At 38.1% G+C, this 19,687-nt stretch overlaps 1 protein-coding gene across 9 annotated transcripts in view; it reads right to left on the bottom strand.

Annotated features, from left to right (window-relative positions):
* The window catches only part of LPIN1 (lipin 1), a 111,220-nt gene that overhangs the window by 46,522 nt on the left and 45,011 nt on the right, over positions 1 to 19,687 (bottom strand). For 3 of the 9 annotated variants that reach the window (XM_087917282.1, XM_087917292.1, XM_087917299.1), the window contains exon 3: positions 19,498 to 19,536. The exons of 1 other annotated variant lie outside the window; for it this stretch is intronic. In XM_087917282.1, coding sequence (XP_087773408.1) covers positions 19,498 to 19,536 — 39 coding nt within the window. Of the gene's footprint in view, positions 1 to 7,089; positions 7,275 to 8,998; positions 9,098 to 19,497; positions 19,537 to 19,687 lie in introns of those variants that run through there. 5 more of the 9 variants (XM_087917306.1, XM_087917317.1, XM_087917328.1 and 2 more) reach the window with 3 other exon arrangements.

The raw sequence follows: 19,687 nt of genomic DNA, 5'->3' as shown, positions 1-19,687 counted from the left end.
TATTGCATTCTAAACACTGCACCACCACAATTTGTGGTATTATTGTGGTATGATTATATGGTACATATCGGTGGTCCTTTTCTTATAACTATAATTGAGACCAGAATTTCTGTTGCTAAGTAAGGTGATTGTCTTACAATCTTTTTGCCATGGTTATTAAGCAAATCACTGCAGTACTTAAGTTGAATCATATGGTCATTACATGAATCTGGCTTCCTCCATTGACTTTGCTGGTCGGAAGCTGGCTGGGAAGATTGTAAAATGGCAATCACATGACCCTGAGACACTAACAATACTGGTTGGCAAGCACCTGAATTTTGACCATATGACTGTGGGGATGCTGCAATGATTGTAAGGCAAGGACCGACAATCGTAAATAATTTTTTTCAATGTCATTGCAATTTCAAAGAGTTGCCAAACAGATAGTTGTAAGTTGAGGACCATGAGTATCCCCCTCTTACTAGCAACAGATTAAAGTAAAAGAATTAAAATAAAAGAGATTACAGCATTTTTAACATGACCAATTCCATATAACATATGATGCACGCACAAGAACAAGAAGGGAGGAGAGGAATGAGGTACTCTACAATAGAATAATTCTCAAATGGTTAGCATCAGACACTGAAATTATAAATAGATAAACATCTTGGAATACCATCTCCTGTACTCCTCCACTTTACATGGTATGGCTAGAATGTCCTAAGAAGTCTACCTTATGAAACTGGGCACAGATTTAGCCTAGTGGGCAGAACCAAGAGTGGTCAAAACGAGAAAGTAGCCATCTGTGCTCACCTTTTATTTCCTTTCTCAGTTTTCTTTCCACAAAATCAATACTGCTTGTATTATTGAATAGGAAGTGCTATACAAGCCTATGAAATAGCATTTTCCCATAGGTTTTTCTTTAGGCCAACTGAGGATAAACCATACAGTTATCAGGCAGAGAAAGATGTGCAGAAGAGAGAACAATTCATTTTGGTCACAACCTGGATAATCATTTTCAAAACAATGATTTAAAAATTTCTAGAAAGAATCCTCAAATTGAATAATTCAACTTAGAGAGTTGAAAACAGGTTATTAGAAAAGTTTTATTACTGAAATGCAGCTCACATCTCTAGTAGGCATTGTTATTAAAACAAATTTAAAAAAAACAGTAGCATGACTAGATTATATCTTTATTTTAAAACATAATCTAAATAATAATAATACAATGCACTAAAAGCTAAACAAACAGAACCCCTTAAACGAAATTGCACAACAGAGACTGAAAGACATCAAACAAAAAGGCTTTGCTGTCAAAAATGAAGATTACAACCAAGCTTTTGAGAAACAATTTCCACATTATACAACTAAATAAAATATGCTACTCATTTCAAAGAATTGCAGTGGGATAAAAGCTACTTTGAAAAGTTCAAGAGGAAGTCAGGCAGATGCTATATTGGAAAATGCATGGATCTATTTTGCAAACTGCTAATTCTCATTTAGTAAAAAACCCAAACTCTTTTCTAACTACTGTACTGTATTATTCATAGAAATGGCAGCAGATATTAGTTTCACACAGAAAATATCCTGCTTACCGAATCATTTAACTAAAACAGCATGGATTTGAATCTGAAGATCTGTATGAAAATTACATACTTTACTACAGATAGTAGTAGATCTATGACTGTTTGCTTAATGACTATTCCAAATTACAATTGACATCTCCAGACCTACTTAAACATGTTTTCAGAATTATGACAGCTGCACACAACCCCAGAGTCATGTGATTACATTTTGGGCACATGGCAACCGGCTCATTTTACAAATCCTTGCAGCAGTGTACAGTTGTGACCATGATTTGCTATGGTTTTTCTCAGTTTCCAGGGTTTACTTCTGGTTTTGGGCAAAAAAAACAGCCACTGGGGAAAATGGATTCACTTAATGGTTGTTGTGTTTACTTAATGACTACCATGTTTGTCTAATAACTAACATAATAACAATTGTAACTTTGAATCTGGTCACATAATGCCTTCAGTTGCAACCACAATGATTTACAATCATAATTCCATACTCAATTACGGTTGCACGTTGAGGATTATCTGTAGGTCATTTCCCCAAAAAAGCATTTCCTATTTTTCATGTTATGTTTTCAGTTTATGTTTAGAATTCTGGTTCTGATGCACAATAGTTTAATAGATACCATGTAATGGAAAGGAATGAGGGACTATGCAAAAGTTCATGTATTCATTTTTATTTTTTTTCGTTTATCCTATAAAATTCCCAATTTATTTTATTTGATTTATATCTTACTTTTATTTTGTGCAACTCAAACCATCTGGCATAATACTCCCCCCTAGTTTCCTCTGAACAATAACTGGATACATGAACTAAATTGAAAGAGAGTAACAGGCCCCAAATAGCCCATGTCTAAGGGAGAACTAGAACTTGCAGCTTCCCAGCCTGTCAAACTGGGTAGAAAAAAGAAAAGAAAAAGAAAATTTAGGGACACAAAAGTATTATCCCAAACTTTTTACTACTGAAAAGTAATCTAGATTCTTCCATTTTACAAGATGGGATGGGAGGAACCTTTAACCACATTTTTTTTGAAGAACTAATGGAGAAACTGCTTTATAGAGAAACATCAGCCTGATTCCTCCTTAAGGGAGTAACAGCAATGTTTATTGCCCTTCTCACCCACAATCACAAATTAGGAGTATCAAATCAGCATTGAGCCCATTAGAATCAGAACCTTGATTCAGAAAAGTAATCCAGTTGAATAGTTCAAGATGAAATAGTTTGGAATACTGGTCTGATGCAAACTATTAGATCCTCTGTTCAATCCTGTTTTTTCAAAATCAAATTAGAAAAACCCATTTCTGCACATGTACAGAAGCATAAAAATCATACCGATTAGAGATCTAATCAAACTATTTTCAAGTTCAGTGCCCAAACTGAAGCTTCACATAGCTATAAAAACAACCCTGCCCCTTTCAGGTCCAAAAACTTAGCCTTTGTTATGCAAAAGTAAACCATTAATTTTCTCAAAGCCAAAGATACAAGGCACATGTCTATCTAGAATTAGAAGAACAGGTTGTCCTCGACTTACAGTTCATTTAGTGACCAACTATTCTAAGTTACAACGGCACAGAAAAATGTGACTGATGACTGTTTTTCAAAGTTTCGACCTTTGCAGCATCTCCATGATCATGTGATCAAAATTCAGGAACTTGGCAACTGGTTCATATTTATGACTGTTGCTGTGTCCCAAGGTCATGTCATCCCCTTTTGCAACTTTCTGACAAGCAAAGCCAATGCAGAAGCCAGATTCACTTAACAACCAGGTTATTAACTTATCTACTGCAATGTTTCACTTAACAACTGTGGCAAGAAAGGTCATAAAATGGGGCAACAAATGTCTCACTTAACAACAGAAATGTTGGGCTCAATTGTAATTATAAATCAAGGACTGCCTCAATTACTTGTGTTTTCCCAAAAGTAAGACCGGTCTTATTTTCTTTGGGCCCCAAAGTAAGCACTAGGGCTTATTTTGGGGGAGGGTCTTATTTTTTTCCCATGTATAGGAGGCCCACTTCTTCTGCTTGCTCACAGTGGGGCAGATGGCTGTGTGGCATGCCAGTGCCAGAGGCGCAAGGCAGGGAGGGTGAGCTGCCCCACACACCCTGCACTGGCTTACCTCAGGGCCCCCGCAGCCAGGCCACAAATGCCCCGACACCTTGCCTCATGGCAGCAGCTCCAGCAGGACCCTGAGTGGTCCACTTCTGCTTGCTCACAGCTCAACAGAGCAGGAGGCCAAGTGATATGCTGGTGCCGCAGCCACGAGGCAAGGTGGGGGAGTGAAGCTGCCCCACGCAGCAGCTTACCTACATGGGCTCCTACTGCACATGACTGCTGCTGCTGCTGCTGCTGCTGCTGCTGTGAGGCAGGTATCAAGGCAGGGATGGCCTGGCTGCAGAAGCTCTGAGGTAAGCCAGTGTGGGGCGCATTAGCAGCTCCATCACCACCTCTCACCTTGTGGCTGCAGCACAGCGATCAACCAGACGGAATGGGTGGGCGGCTGGCTGCTCAGGCTCTTACGGTAGGATTTATTTTGGGGGTAGGTCTTATATTAGACGCATGCATAAAACACGCTAGGGGTTATTTTTGTGTTAGGTCTTATTTTGGGGAAACTGGTTTATATATATATATATAAATTTTTATATATATATATAAAAAACCATACTCTTGCGGGATGGAGGGAGGCAAACCTAATTCTCATGTAAAAATAAATACTGATTTGGGGTGTGGGGAATTAGAGCGCTAGTTGTCTTCAGTCTAATTTCTAGCTTTGACCATCTAGGAATTCATCCCTTTTTTATTGCTGAGTCAATATCCTTTTAACCACCATGACCACCAAGCTCTGGACAAAGAGATAAGCCTTGTTTTAAAAAGCATAACTCATGGAATAACCACCAAAAAGAAACTCTTGTTTTTTGCTCTGTCCTCTTACCACATTCACTTTTCTAACATCTTTGATCAGTATAAATAAGCACACATATGTTTCTACACTCACTCACGGGAAGAAGGGCCATTTCACTATACCACAGTTTGAAAAGTTCAGCACCAAGAAATCAGTTTTTTCCAGCATGGTCTAAAGATAACTCTCAGCAGAAAATTGGAGGATCCCCAGAGTTTATGGCATAGCTTTGAGAATAACTGAATATTTCAGTTTACACGAGTGTAGTCTTGGCAAAAAATAATAATAAACCTGATCACTTCTTCTGTATTGACCCGCTTTTTAAATTAACATAACCTACCAAACCAGAAGGCCTTGTTAAAATACTTAATCTTTCTTTGTGGAAGAAAAGCAAATGCTAATGTGTACAGGCATGCTTGGGACTGCTATCATTACGAATTCCCCTAACTGCTTCTGAATAGGTTTGGAGAAATGTTTTGTCCTGTTTTATTGCACAAAGAAGGCTTAAAAATCAAGGGTTCCAAAACCAGAAGAGTTGCAAATGCACCGAAAGTGGAAATTCAATACACAACCCATTGTTGTTGATAAAGTTTCTGCAGGAATGCTTTAAAAGTCCACCCAGTTAACTAGCTATGAGAATCTCCATTTAGAAAATTTACCTTCTGGGTCTGAAAGCACTTTGCAAAAAAACGATGGCTAGGTTTCAGGCTTGACCTGAATCATTCCACTGATGCTGATGAAATCAAATATAAATCATTACTGAATCATAGCTATTGAGAGAGTGAATGACTGTATCTCAACACATCTCCTCTAGAATTATGCTTGTTCACACAATCAGTCAGATATTTAGAGTACAGTTAACATTTTTATCCACTTATGAACTCCTTCCCAAGAACTTGGGAGAGGGAGATGCAATCTTTATCATTAGTAATAGTATTTTTGACAAATACATGTTTTGTAACTATCTCCAATCAGGTCCTCTCCAACTACCTGGAGACAATAGTTCCTAAAATTTCCCATCCAGCAAGCCATTTTGAGGTCCCAAACCTGCTTAGGGGGTTTGACTTATGATTGGCTTCCCACTTTGAGGGAAGATTTGTGTGACCCTACTGCACAGAATTTTTAAAAGCTATGAATTTTTGGTTCAAAATGTGCTGTGATATTAAGATTGTAACTGAATGCATGCTTTTTTTAACCATAAACTTAATGGAATTACTGGACATCACAAAAGAAATATGATGTGTGTGAATGCCATGTAGTTTTGAGTACAAAACTCTTTATACTTAAATCTATTAACTATGTTTTTTGATTATGCTATATCCTATATTTCATTCAAGGGCAACATATATATAATGCTTCCCCTTTAATCCTTACAACAAAACTATTAGGAAAGTTATAGACCAATATTCTCCAATGTGCTTTGTAACTGAGCAGAGATATGAAAGTCTCAGTAAAATCAAGCACATCACATGAGGGCTTTAAAATGCAAAAACCACACATACATTTCATAATGTCAAGAGGCTTCAGTTCAAGTAACATTGCATGACTTTTTCTACTGCAGGCATACAAACAAGATGAATTCAGAGAAATACACAGTAGGTTAATACAATTTCAATCATCCTGAGAGTTGACACTGAATTCCCAAAGAAGATTATTCCAATGAAAGCAAATATGCCTTTTGAAAAATGCTATATATACATTTTACAGGCAGAATTCTACTACATTTAATGTTTGCCTGTTGAAATTGCTGGAACAGTTTTAGCTCACACCCATTCTATCTGGCTTTGTACCAGAAATGCGAACAACAATTCCTTAGGTAGAGACTACATTGGTTTTAATTGTGGTTTCTCTTCCATGCCAATAAAGCCTGGTTCCCCCACAGGAGAATATTAGGCAATAGAAACATTCTTTAAAATGTTAATTGATGTAAATATGTCACCTGGAGATACAGAACTCACTAACACAATTTGAGCTTTTGACACAATCTACATATATCTAACAAGGACTATTTCTCATTGCACATTAGGCAACTGTGCAATCAAACAAAAAATACTACTTGCACAGATGCAGAAGATCCAAGAAAAGTGCAACTCTCTCCAAAACATCTAAAGCATATAAAACAGCTATCATTTCTTGTCACCTTGAGAAACCAATAAAGTGCTTTCTTATCTCAAAACAGCTCTTACAGACAAAAAAATAAGTACATGTAACTCTACCACAGGCCCGCAAACCTTTCCCTTTTGTTACCACCTAGGCTCAGCTATCACAATCTTTGCTGCCTATATTACTCACAATGTTTCTTTAAATCAACTAGAGAATTTCGGAAAAAGACATGATTCTCCACCCTCAGTTGTGTTAAGTGTGTTATCAGCTATCATTAAAACACAGGTTATCTTCAGATCCGTATGGTGGCAGCAAGGAACAGAAAGGTTCAGTATTTTTCTAGAAAATATCTGAAACGCTTATCCAGGTTAAAAACAAAAAAGGCATAACTAAGACCCCCAAAGCTAAGCTATACCCTTGCTTTAAGAGAAACACCATAAGCATCTTAAGTCGAGAAGGAAAAATTCAAGCAATCTCTGACATTCCACCTCCACTATGACTGCTGCCCAATTGGTCTTCCAGCTATCTCGTACCTTGCGTGATTTCTCTTCTCCACGGGAGAACACATCAGCAATTTCTCCCAGGGAAGCAAAAAGCAGCTGTCTCTCCCGCAGCTACCTTACTCCAGAGCAATGAATGACTGCAGAGCGGGCTATAGCAAAGGACGCACAGTAGCTCGAGGGCCAGCGCTGCGCTTGCTTCTGTGTCTACAGAGGCTACTGCAGGGATGTCAATTCATCCCACATCACTGCTTGGGACCCGCCCTGGAGGAGGGAGCTAGCAAAAACAGACAGGAGGCCAAAGGGGGGGAATTAAGGGGAATGACTCGAGCTGAGATTACAAAGGGAGGTACAGGATTAATGGTAAGGCTCTCCTTTAGCTATTCCGCCTTTCTGATTGCTCTGCTCTACACATGTAGGTCAGAGCCAGGGAATCACTTAAAGATGGATCTAGGGAATGTACAGACATCATTGGCTGCTGAGACAAGGGGGTGCAAATCCATGTCTGAGTTCGGTATAACCTGGAAAATGGTCATCTCATTCAAAATTAAGAGGGGCCCAAATCAGAGAGGTAAATTAATAAGATGGGGATTCATTCATATGGTAAAGTTTATTTCAAGTAAAGCTCAATTCTAAGCAACTTGAGAATCAGTTTGAGTGCTAGTCTTCCCTTAGCGAATGAACGGTGGCAGGATGTCTTTGGCCCACTCACTCTCAGTCTAGCCCACCTTCCAGAATTCTTCTTATGGGGAAAATAAGCAGTGGGAGCATTAGGTATGCATACCACTTGGAACTGACCAAAAATAGAGGAGGGATAAACTGCTAATAAAATAAATGTCAAGAATACATCCAAATCATTATGGTTTGCAGCTATATGGAAGTTGTTTATCACAGCATGCTGGCACTTTTTCACCTTCCCAATTAAGCCCCCAGGCTAATGACAGCCTCCCATTCAAATATTAATCTGATCTAACCTTTCCTTCGCTTCGGGGTCCTGTGGTCCTATTTTCTGGAATACATAAATTGATTTTTCTATATCTGGCTGGAAATCAAGGTAACTTGATTAAATATGCATTCAAATGATGAAAAAGAAAAAGAATGTCCCCATTAATAAAAATTTTGCCACTGGTTGAACTGAATGAATTAAGTTACACAAAGTGGCTGGATACACCATTGTGAATGATTTAAACAATGTGGTCTGTTTCAAATAGTCACAAAATCAGTCCTGCACATACAAATTATTCGGAGTAGAAATACCTGTTTAGACACACACACACACACACACACACACACACACACACACACACACACACACACACACACACACACAATTAGCCACTTCTGTATCGTTCATACATACTGCACAATGTATCAATTGCCAAGTCTTATCAGGACAAAAATGCTTCGGTTTTCCAAGATGCCAGGCAACTTGTTGCCTGGGAAGAAAATAATACTCAATATTGCCAAACTACAGGGTGGTAATCGTGAATAGCAGGCTGAGATTTTATATAGGTACAGACATGCCCCTGTAATATTTCACAATTTCGTTCAGTTAGAATGAAAATATAACCTTATTTGGTCCTTTTTCTTTTCTCCATACTTAGCAGCAGCAAAAAAGAGATTGTTAGTTTTAAATGATGCTGGAGGAAATACATTTCCCCAACAGGGCTTCCTGAGACAACATCCCAGATCCTTTTTAAAAAAAAGCTGAATACCCTTTTTACATCTCTTTCTTTGCACAACCCTTCTGAATACTGGAAGCGGACAGGGCTAGTCAATGGCGAGGCACAAACCCTGTCCGTATATTTAAACCGCACCCGCCTAGGTCTGAGTTTATGGCAGTTTCCCTAACCCGCACCCACCTAATTTCCAGGGGGGCCCCTGCAAAGGCGAAGGGCTCTAAAGGAGGAATGGTAAGGCGAAAGGAGGGAGAGGAGCCCACCTGATTTTAATTCGGCGGGTCCCGTTCGGCCGTCGGGATCCCCCCCTCGGCAGGGCCCTTTGCTTTTGAAGTTGCTCTGCGCTTGGCCGTTGCATTGTGACTCAGCGCCAGGAGGAGGAGAACTGAGGTGATCCCTCCGGCCAATCACAGGGCTCGCCTGGGCTCAGCCGAACACCCAGCTCGACAGAAAGGTCGGCGAAATGTGAGTATTTGGGTGGCGCTTTTGGAATGTTGTTTGCCGGAGCCTTTCGGGCACGTGTCGTGTAAATTGCATTAACCCGGCGTGAAAAACATTGCTGGGATTGTCCGAGGCGCTGGCTTAATGGGCAGGCGGAACCCAGAGGATTTTGTTTTTCGTGTGTGGATAGACAGACAGACAGAAGATAGATAGACAGACAGACAGTAGATAGATAGATAGATAGATAGATAGATAGATAGATAGATAGATAGATAGATAGATTAGAAAGACAGACCTATACATATAACACGCATATATAACACACATAACATATAACTCTGTGTGTGTGTATATATGTTTTCTTAAGTTTTTGCGGATACTTACATGTATGGTATTCAGCTTTGTTTGGGTATTTTCCCACGTCATTGTAGTTGTGCTTTTAAAGTTGTAGCAACATTTTGGCAGAATCTCATCTGCCATCATCAGGCTTCTGTATTGTGTTCATCTGTGAGTCAGGCTTTTACAGTTGTCTGATGTGTATGTATATTGTGTATACACACACATATACACACATATACACAGGTTAGAAACGAGGTGACTTATTAACACTTCTAATACAAAAAAAGGGGAGGAGATAATGATAGGGCTAGTCAATTACAATGGGCTTATTTGCATTGCCCTGGGGTGAAAAAAACCCATACTTTTAAAAATAACAAATGAATTTCTCCATCCTTGGGGAGGTGGGGGAGGCAGGCAGGCTTTTCCATTTAATAAAGGGTTATTCCCGGGTGAGAGTATAGAGAATGTCCTTGTTGAACCCGATCTGATAATCTGACAAGGCTTCTCTTCCGGTCGAGCATTAAAAACCCTGGTATTGTTGCTTGAGCAATCACTGTCTTTAGTCTGATGTAAAAGGAAGCAACCCAAAGGCCCTTTTTGGATGATCTGGCATCAAATTAACCTTGGTCAAAGCAGCAGTTTTAGATAAATTGGTTGGGTACTACCAGAGTGATGAAAACGAACGCAGAAGAATCGATTCACTCAAACATCTCTTGGTCAAAAGCAAGATAGAGGGGAAAAAGTTGCTCTTAATATGCAGTATTAGACAACAACTGGGTGGATTATGAGTGAAAGCAATTCTCTCTTATAATTTATGCATTACCTGCTTCACAGAGTTTTTGCTTATGATATGTTCAGAGTGTATGTCAGAAAAGTTCTGAGTTTCACAACAGAAAAAATAGCTGCCTTTTAGGACACTCCCGTGAATATTATCCACTCTTGTAAATGGGTTCAGTAACTGGCAGGAGTAATTATTAACACCCATCTATCAAAGGAACTCTAGGCCATAAACAGAGGTGTCCCTGACACAATCTCATTTGTTCCCAATGCCATCCGTCTGGTAAACTCGCAAGATTTGTTTCCCTCGCCATGTACATATTTACATCCAAACTAGACTGTGTTGTTGCTCCATGTCATATAATATATGTGGGCATATGCATAATTTTGAATTAATTTATTTATTTTGTCATGTATATTAGAGGTGGAAAGCCTTTGAGAGCAGTATGCAACAAAATTTCATTTTAATGTACGCCGTTTGGTGTACATTCAAAGTGACAATAAAGTTAGTCTAAGTCTAGTCATTCTCAATCTGTGGGATACGCCCACACCAGAGCTTCTGCCCCAGTGCCTAGGGGAAGTTTCTTTATCTGCACGTACCATCAATAATTACTGATTTTTCCTGCTGTAAAAGTCATGGCCTCTCTAGGGTGAATCACTGGTTTTATATGTCCTTATTACATGAGACCATTCTTCTCTATCTTGATAGGATCGCTAGAAGCTTCCTAAGATAGCAAGTGTCTGTTTCGGACCTGCAACAAGAGTCTGTGATTCAAGTTCATAATGACTAATGCCCAGTGAGAGGTCATACTGGCCATGCAGATGGAAACTGAAGTCCATTAAAACCTACAAGACCACTGGTTTGGGGGGCGACTGGACTTTGTTGTTTTTCTTTGAAGACATTTTGCTTCTCATCCAAGAAGCTTCTTCAGCTCTGAAGCTTCTTGGATGAGAAGCAAAACATGTTCAAAGAAAAATAAGGAAGTCCAGTTGCCTTCTGAAAAAAAGCACTTTGGGGACAACCTGGATGATTGAGAATCTCCATAGACACTGGTTTCGGCCTCCTCCACACTTGAGGTTTCATAGAATATTTCAGTCTTCACAGTAGAGGTAGTTTCACCACATTCCTTGGACTTCCTGTATCATAATTCCAGCCTGCAGTTTAAAAATTTGAATATCCTGCAAACATGATATTGAGACAACACACTATGCCTGCTTATTCAGTTTAAGGTCTGTGCATGCACTTTATTTTAAGTATCACTCTGACCACCCAGAATTCATGTTTACTTATTTGCCAAAAATACCTATTAAACCTTGATATATTAATACATTTTAGTAAGCATAACTCCAATTTAAAATTTTACTTTTCAACGTGAATTAGGATCGGTGAATATACTTATTGCCCCAAGTTACAGTTTGGCAGCTCTAGCTCTATAGATTTGGTATAGCTCTGATCACATGTTTTGTATGGTTCCAGCTGCTAACTCAGGAAAGTGGTTCCTCAATCTGATCCTTCCTCTTATTGATGGATTGCAGCAGCAGCAGAAGAAGAAACAAGTCAAAAAGCAACAAAACCTATTGCTGACATGTTATTGCAGGAAGAGAACGGGCAGGAATTGAGTGAACCCATTAAAAAAAATCAGGATCTTAAGTAACATCCTGCTAAGGTTCTGGGAATATTCATTCTCAAACCTTTGAGTTTTGAAACTTTTAGCAATTCATAACATGCATAACTTGTAGCATGCATCATAACACTCTGTAAAGGCAGTCCTCTACTTACAAACATTTGTTTAGTGACTATTAGAAGTTTACAGAAGCACTGAAAAAAAGTGACTTATGTCTGCTTTTCACACTTGAGACCATTGAAGCAACCCCAGGGTCATGTGACCAAAATCCAGACAAATGAAAGTTGCATTGTCCTGGGGTCATGTGATCACCATTTATAACCTTTTCCAGCCAGCTTCCCACAAGAAAAATCAATGGGAGAAACCAAATTCAATTAATGACCGCATGATTCACTTAACAACTGTAACAAAAATAAATAAAATGGGGCAAAATTCACTTAATGGAAAATGTGGGCTCAGTTGTGGTCGTAAGTCAAGGACTACCATATAACAATTTTCATATACAGGGTTTTAAAAAAGCAACCTTGTCAATACATTGAAATTCGTAGCCAGCCTTAGCTAAAATGGATGCAAATTCACTTAGTTCTTCGCCCTTTCGTAATTGGCCTATCCAGTTTCACTTGCAAACCATTTAAATCCAGAAAACAAATTCTATCTCCCACATACTTCCCAAAGCTATCTTGTTTATTGTAAAAATCAAAGAGGACGTATAAACATATTTAAATACAGTAGCTCTCTTGCCTGATTCCTTAGGTGGGAATCTTAAGAAATAGTAAATATTCCTTAGTCCATATTTTGTTGAAGTAGTAAGCTCTTCCTGGAATTCCTATTGCAGACTGGTTAATTGGCTGGGCTTGTCTTTATTTAAAATCATGACTTATATTAGTGACTCCCTGAGTTATCTACTGAAGTTTTTCCCATTTGTGGGATGATCCTGGTTAATTGGTTGGGCTTGTCTTTATTTAATATACATATTAAACAATGTGTGTGTGTGTGTATATGTGTGTTTGTGTTTCTGTCTATCTGTCTCTCTGTCCTAGTGAGTCCCTGAAGTTTTTCCCATTTGTGAGATGATCCTGTTTTCCTGTTTTCTTTTCCGATAGTTAATGTCCTTCCCTTGGTTCCCACATATTTCTCCTTAAATCCCAATAACTGGATTTCCTTCCACCAATCCTGACTGACTTCCTATGTCTTGGAAAGAAGTTACCGTTCCCAGGTGAACTCTGATAATGTCAAAAGTATTGAATTACAAGAGGACAAGAAAAGAAGAAAGAAAAAAACAATGGTTTGGTTGGATGAACTCGATTTTAACTCCTGCTCCATGTCAACTCATAAAATATTTCTATGGTCTTTTAGAGTTGCAGAAAGTGGGAGGGGCAGTTCAACAGCTTGCTTTCCATAAATGTTTTCAAAGATAATAACTAGGCGACTGAAGTTTCTGCTGTGCAAAATTCTAATTGGAGAGCATGATTGATGACTCTTGGCTATGGATATGTCCCATTGGAGAATATGAATTACAATACACCCAGGGGGAAAACCAGGGTCAAGAGTGACAATGAATGATGTGTCTTGGAGTTGGCTAACATCCAGGCAGTGCTGGCATTTTAACTCCCAATAAATCCTTTTTAAGTTTTGGAAGTTTGGCTCAAGACTCATGATTTAAATGGGGGTAGCTGCCAGAGCCCTGACACTCCACTTAAAGGGTAGAGGAATTATCAAGTAAGAATAGCTAAAAGGATTGAGAGCAAGAGATTGCATTTCGGTAGTTAGCTCTTTGCTTCCTCAAAAGGTGACAAATTCCCAGGGTAATGTTACAGGGTTTAGTTCCCTTCGAATGAGTCAGCACTGATGATTTACCGTAACCTTTTCATATGGGTTTTATTTAGAGATGCAGAGGTCCGTGAAAAGACGCAAACAACAGGCAGCAGAGTTGCTTTTCTCACAACAGACTTTTGAAAACCACTTGTGTCAGTCGTGTACGACCTAAGCCACAGCTTGGTTGGGGTTTTCACCCACACCTTGACAAATTACAATAACCAAATTGATCCAAACTATTCCACTCCTGCACCTGTCACTGTCTGAAGACAGAATGTTCCAAGTTACCAAGGATTCAGGCTGTCCTTTTGGCAACCTCCTCCCTGCTCAGTTGCTCCATTCTAGCCAACTGTGAGTTCCAGTTCCATCTTAAATATGAAAGCTGATTGGGTGATCTGGGGCCAACCACTCTCTCTCATCCCACCCACTCTGTTGTGAGGAAAATAAGAGGAGGAAGGAATATTAGGTATGTTCATGATAAGTTATTTATAAAAACAAAGGCAAGATATAAACAAATAAATTTAGAATAGAATTAGAATGTCCTCAACTTACAACACTTCACGTAATGGCCTTTCGAAGTTACAGTGGCACTGAAAAAAGTGACATGACCATTTTTCACACTTACAACCATTGCAGCATCTCCGTGGTCAAGTGATGAAAATTCAGTTGCTTGGCAACTGGCTCACGACGGTTGCAGTGTCATCAGTCATATGATCACCCTTTGCGATATTCTGACAAGCAAAGTCAATGGGGAAGCTGTGTTCACTGAAAAGTTATGTTACCTAATTTAATACCTAATAAAAAAGCTAGGTCATAGGAAAGATGAGAAGGGTAATAGTAACAGTAATAGTAATACAGCTCTACTAGGTGGTTTGACATCCCAGCATGTAAGACAGTGTTGTGGGAATTCATTAGCAGAGTGATAGTGGAGGGGGAACTATCTTTGTGTCTGGTTATTTTGATACGCAGTGCCAACTTGGGGCAATTAAAAGTGCTGGTTGTCACCTATAAAGCCCCGTCTGGCATGGGGGTACACTTCTAGTGGAATGAACTTTCTCCCATTGTTTTTGCTCACCCCACCAAATCTAGCAGAGTAGGCATGTTCTACATCCTCTCTATTAAACAAGGGGGTCTTGTTGGGCCAAGGAGTTGGGCCTTCTCTGTAGCAATGCCTTGTGGAACAGCATCCTCTCAGAGTTCCAGATGGCTCCAACCCTATTGGCCTTTCATGAGGCTCTGAAGACATGGCTGTTTCTCTAGCCACTTGGTCTCAGAGATTAGCCTCTTATTGTTGTGGTGGTTTTATGATTGGTTTGTGCTATTTACCTCAGGCATTATTAGTTATTGTTTTAAATATTGGATTTTTAATTTCTGTAGGCTGCCCAAAGGATGGTGAGAAATTGGTGGCCTTATGAATGAAATAAAGTAGTATACGAGTAATATGACTTACGACCATTTGTTTAATAATGGTTTAAAGTTAATGATGGCCTCGGAGAGTGACTAATGACCTGTATTTGCACTTCGTAGCCTCACACTCTCACAGTCTTGCAATCACAATTGGGGCACTTGGCAACTGGCTCACCTTTATGACCAGTTGCAGAATTCTGATGTCACATGATCACAATTAGTGATCTTTTCCACCAATTTGTGTCAAAAAAAGTAACAAAAATGCCCATTGGGGGAGCTGGATTCACTAAATAACTGCTGTAAAAATTGTCCTAAACTCAGATCTAATTCGACTTACAACCACAGCAACTTACAACAGAAATTCAGGTTTTAGTTGTGGTCATAAATCAAGGACTACCTGTACAATGGCAACAGATTATAAGGTTTGTTAAAACCATTATTGCATTTAGGTGCATATGGTTTTAATGTCAAATATATTGATATTAATTGTATCAAATAAAATTGGTAAAAATAGAAAAAATAGAAAAGGTGGTCATACACACAACAGTGGTACCAGCTACATGAGTCATAGTTTACATTGTGATTCAGCATTAGCACATAATTCACCTCCAACATTTCCTAAGACTGAAAATGCACGCGATACCTTCAGTCAAGTATGAGCAAAACTCAGTAATATTCCCATATGTTTAGGGAGAATTTTGTATGTGTGTGCCTTCAGTTCAGTTACTGACTCCTGACTAATTTCTGCAGTATTCTTCATAAAGTAGAATTGGGAGAGTGTGTTATTAATTGGTCTCCAGCTATCCTGTTCTTCCTTTTTGTGTAAGGCCCTCATCTAGATTGACTCTGGGGTTTGGCAGGCATGCAGTGAGTAACCCAAATGTCCCCTTGTTGGGGTTATAGAAATGTTGCACATGTAGTTCTCAGTTAATGACAACAATTGGGATTGGAATTTCCATCCCTAAGCTACACAGTAGTAAAACACAATGTTGTGCATCAGTTGAACTGAGACTTCGTGACTTCCACTGCTAAGCAAATAATCATGGCTAGTTAAGCAAGGATGTCATCTAATCTCCATTTGAGACCTCCTGCTGGCTTCCCCACTGACTTTGCTTGTAAGAAGCCATCAAAGAAGCTTGAACATGGTGACCATGTGACTGCGGAGCACTGCAGTTGTTGGGATTTTGAGGACCAATCGTACCACTCCTTCAATACTGCCACAAGTTCAGATGGTTGCTCAGTGAGTGATGGTTAAGCGAGGACCACTGTATTTTATGAGTGATGAAGCAATGGAGATTCGTTATCATCCCACTTTCCAATTAAAAAAAAGTATATTATTGAGAGTTGCTCAATATTCGTGCTTACAAAAACAAAACAAATCCATGGCCCTCTATCTGGTTGCTTAATAAGAAAGGCTTGGTTTAATATATTAGACGTTTTAAAAATGATTTGGCCAAGCTATATCCATCCAAAGCGAGGTCCATTGCATATGGTTAATAAAAGGCTGCTACATACTTCAAACTCTGGAAGTACTGTAAAATATTTTAACATTGGGAATTTATGACGGTTCCATCCAATAAGATTTTTCGTCAGTCAAATCACATTCATTCTTATCATCTGCATCTAGATTTGGGTGTTGATTTGTTTGTTTTTCTTCGATAAAAGGCATACCACAACAGCAAAGAGAGGAAAGGAAAGGAAAGGGTTTCCAGAATATCTGCCAGGCAAAACTTTGCCCATCCTTTTGAAAGCCTTGAAGTTGACTTTGAGATTCTAATAAACCTTTCACTGAGCATCAAAGTTATCACTTATAAATGAAACATCATGATCAGAAGCATCAGTGCAATATCCTTGATCTAACCTTGTCAGACTTCTGTTTATTCAGTATACAGTCATTAACCTCTAAGAGAGAGCATGTAGGATCCTAATCAAAACCTTGCTGCGCTATCCAGCAAAAAAGAAAAAAAAAAGGACCAACTCACGAAGTTGACGATTTCTGGATGCACAACATTTTCTTTGGTTTCTATACTTGTTATATATTATTGCTTTAAAACCTGATAGCATTGCTTTGATTAGAGTACATCTCCTGTATTCATATTTGTGAACTTCTGATACCAATTCATCCTAATCAAAGGTGGAACACCAATTAAGTTGCATGGTACGTTATGACTTTCTGTCATTTGCATGTGATACTTGTTTTGCAAGCAGCTAAATTATCGTAATGCTAAATCAGAGGTCTTCAAACTTGGCAACTTTAAGACTTGTGACTTCAGCTATGCTGGCCAGAGAATTCTGGGAGTTGAAGTCCACAAGTCTTAAAGTTGCCAAGTTTGGGAGGCCCTGTGTTAAATAATAACATTAAGGCATGATGGAGTAAGTTTTTCTCAGAACTATCTAATAAGAAAGAGGAAGAGAGGGAGGGGAAATGGAAGGAGGAAGGAAGGAAAGAAATATCTTCTCCCCAGTATAATATTCCATTAACATGGCAGTTATATTTTATTTGTAAAATGTTCATGTTTTCTATATGATGACCTCAGTTTTTTTCGAATTCTTAACAGTCCTTTGATTTTGGTCATAGAAGAAGTCTTATATAGAACGAACTTTCCTGCAGCTTTACTGCCCTCTAAAAAGGCTGTCAAGGTTCTTCCATGAAGAAGTCATAATGTATTGGAGCCCTGCTTGGATGCCGTAGAACTTTTGTGTAGATCACCATTTTAATGTTTTGCTTATCCATTTATAGGGTGGGGTGGGGGGTGTTTGTTCTATTTATTAGGTTTTATTGAATTTTCTGCAAGCCATCTAAAGTCTGGCTGAATTTAGCCAGACAGCTTGAGATGGCTAAAATCTAGCAATACAAATGTTTTAAATCTATCCATATACTACAATACTAAAACTCTTCTGTCTGTAACTTTTAACTGGGCAAAAGGTGCATCACAGGGTAAAACTTTTTCAAACAAGATGCTTCAAATGGGTTTACCAAATGTGCCCAAAATTCCGACTCCCGTGAAATTAAAATTTGGCTAAGTTTGTAAAACATTTTATGACATAAAATCATCATAATGATATTTAGTTTTCCCCAGATTTTGTTCTATTGTACTTTATTAATTTATTTGATTCTTGTTGTTAGTTTTTATTTTATTTTATTTTTTAATATAATATATATAATATATTTTACATTCTGCTAGCCATGAGTCGCCATGAACAAATAGGAGGCAATATAAATTCAATAAATAAATAATACAAAATATTTTAAAATATTTGCTGTGATCAATTCCTGATATTTGATTATGTTATATCTTCCTAAATTTTTAAGAACTATTCAAGTATATTAGAAGTTCTGCCATTGTTGTAGGTATTGAGCTATCTGGGAACAAAATTGTCTAGTAAATAAATAAAATCCAGAATAGGAAGAAACATTTTAAAACCTTTGAAATGTCTCAGAAACATTATTGAAAATTCCTTTTCCTTTACTATCCTCTGTTTCAACCAACTATTACATGGTTGCGTTAATTCCTGACTATATCTCCTAGTGGTGCCGTTTATTCATAGGAATCCCATTTAATTTACTTGGATACCTCAGTTTTACTTACTTAAAAATACATTTATATCTTTAACAGCAATTCAAAAACAGTTGAAGTGTTTTTTGGAAAAGAGAGAGGTTGTCAGTTCCTGTACTATAGTAATTTGGAAGCAGGGCTTACTTAGTTTTAATAGGATTCACTTCCAAGGAAGTTTTAATAGGATTCACTTCCAAGGAAGTATGGATTGGATATTGGTCCTTCAGTTCATTCATTACAATTTGGCTGTAACTTATCTTTTGTTACTTATGTACTTGGGATACAATGAAAATAAAATGTACAAAGATTTTGACACTCCTTATATTGTGTTTTACCCAACCATACCTATTGCAGGAAAACCTATATATGTGCTCAAAACCATCCATCAATTTATCTTTTGGGTTCTAGTTGCAATGATAATAACACAATCATATTTTCAAAGTATCTAAGTCATAAAGATTAGAAACACAATTTCAAGCCTACTACCCTTCTAAGAGTGCACAGGATTTATGCCAGCTTTGTGATATAATCATATGTACATCAATCAATAATTCAGTTCAATTTATTGAAGTCAAAGATACTAAATAAAATTTAAGTCAGAGTTAAAATACATTTGTAAAACAATAATATGTGAAACCCAGGATGCAGCCTATATTAAATTTTAATGTAAACACTAACATTATATTAAGTGTGATATATTTAAAATTACAACCAAGAATAGCTATCTATTAATATAACCGAAGTGGTAATATCTAACATTTAAACTAATTATAATTACAAGGGTCCTATGTACACATTTACCTGAAAATATCCCATAGAATTCAGTGGGAATTCAGAGTCCTGAATAAAAGAGAATGTTCAGGATTCATTAAGAGATCAATATGATACATCCAGACAGTTGGTTTAACGTGCTTTCTGCCACTTTATTAGGCTGCACAAAATTATGCTCGCATAATTTGTTCTCTCCAGATATTTTTTTTACCTCTGCCTC

This window comes from Pseudonaja textilis, chromosome 1, assembly GCF_049901715.1.
Source record: "Pseudonaja textilis isolate UNSWEBS1 chromosome 1, rPseTex1.2, whole genome shotgun sequence".
Taxonomy (NCBI): Eukaryota; Metazoa; Chordata; class Lepidosauria; order Squamata; family Elapidae; genus Pseudonaja; species Pseudonaja textilis.
Note: the sequence above shows the minus strand (reverse complement) of the source record. Positions and strands in the feature narration are given on the sequence as shown.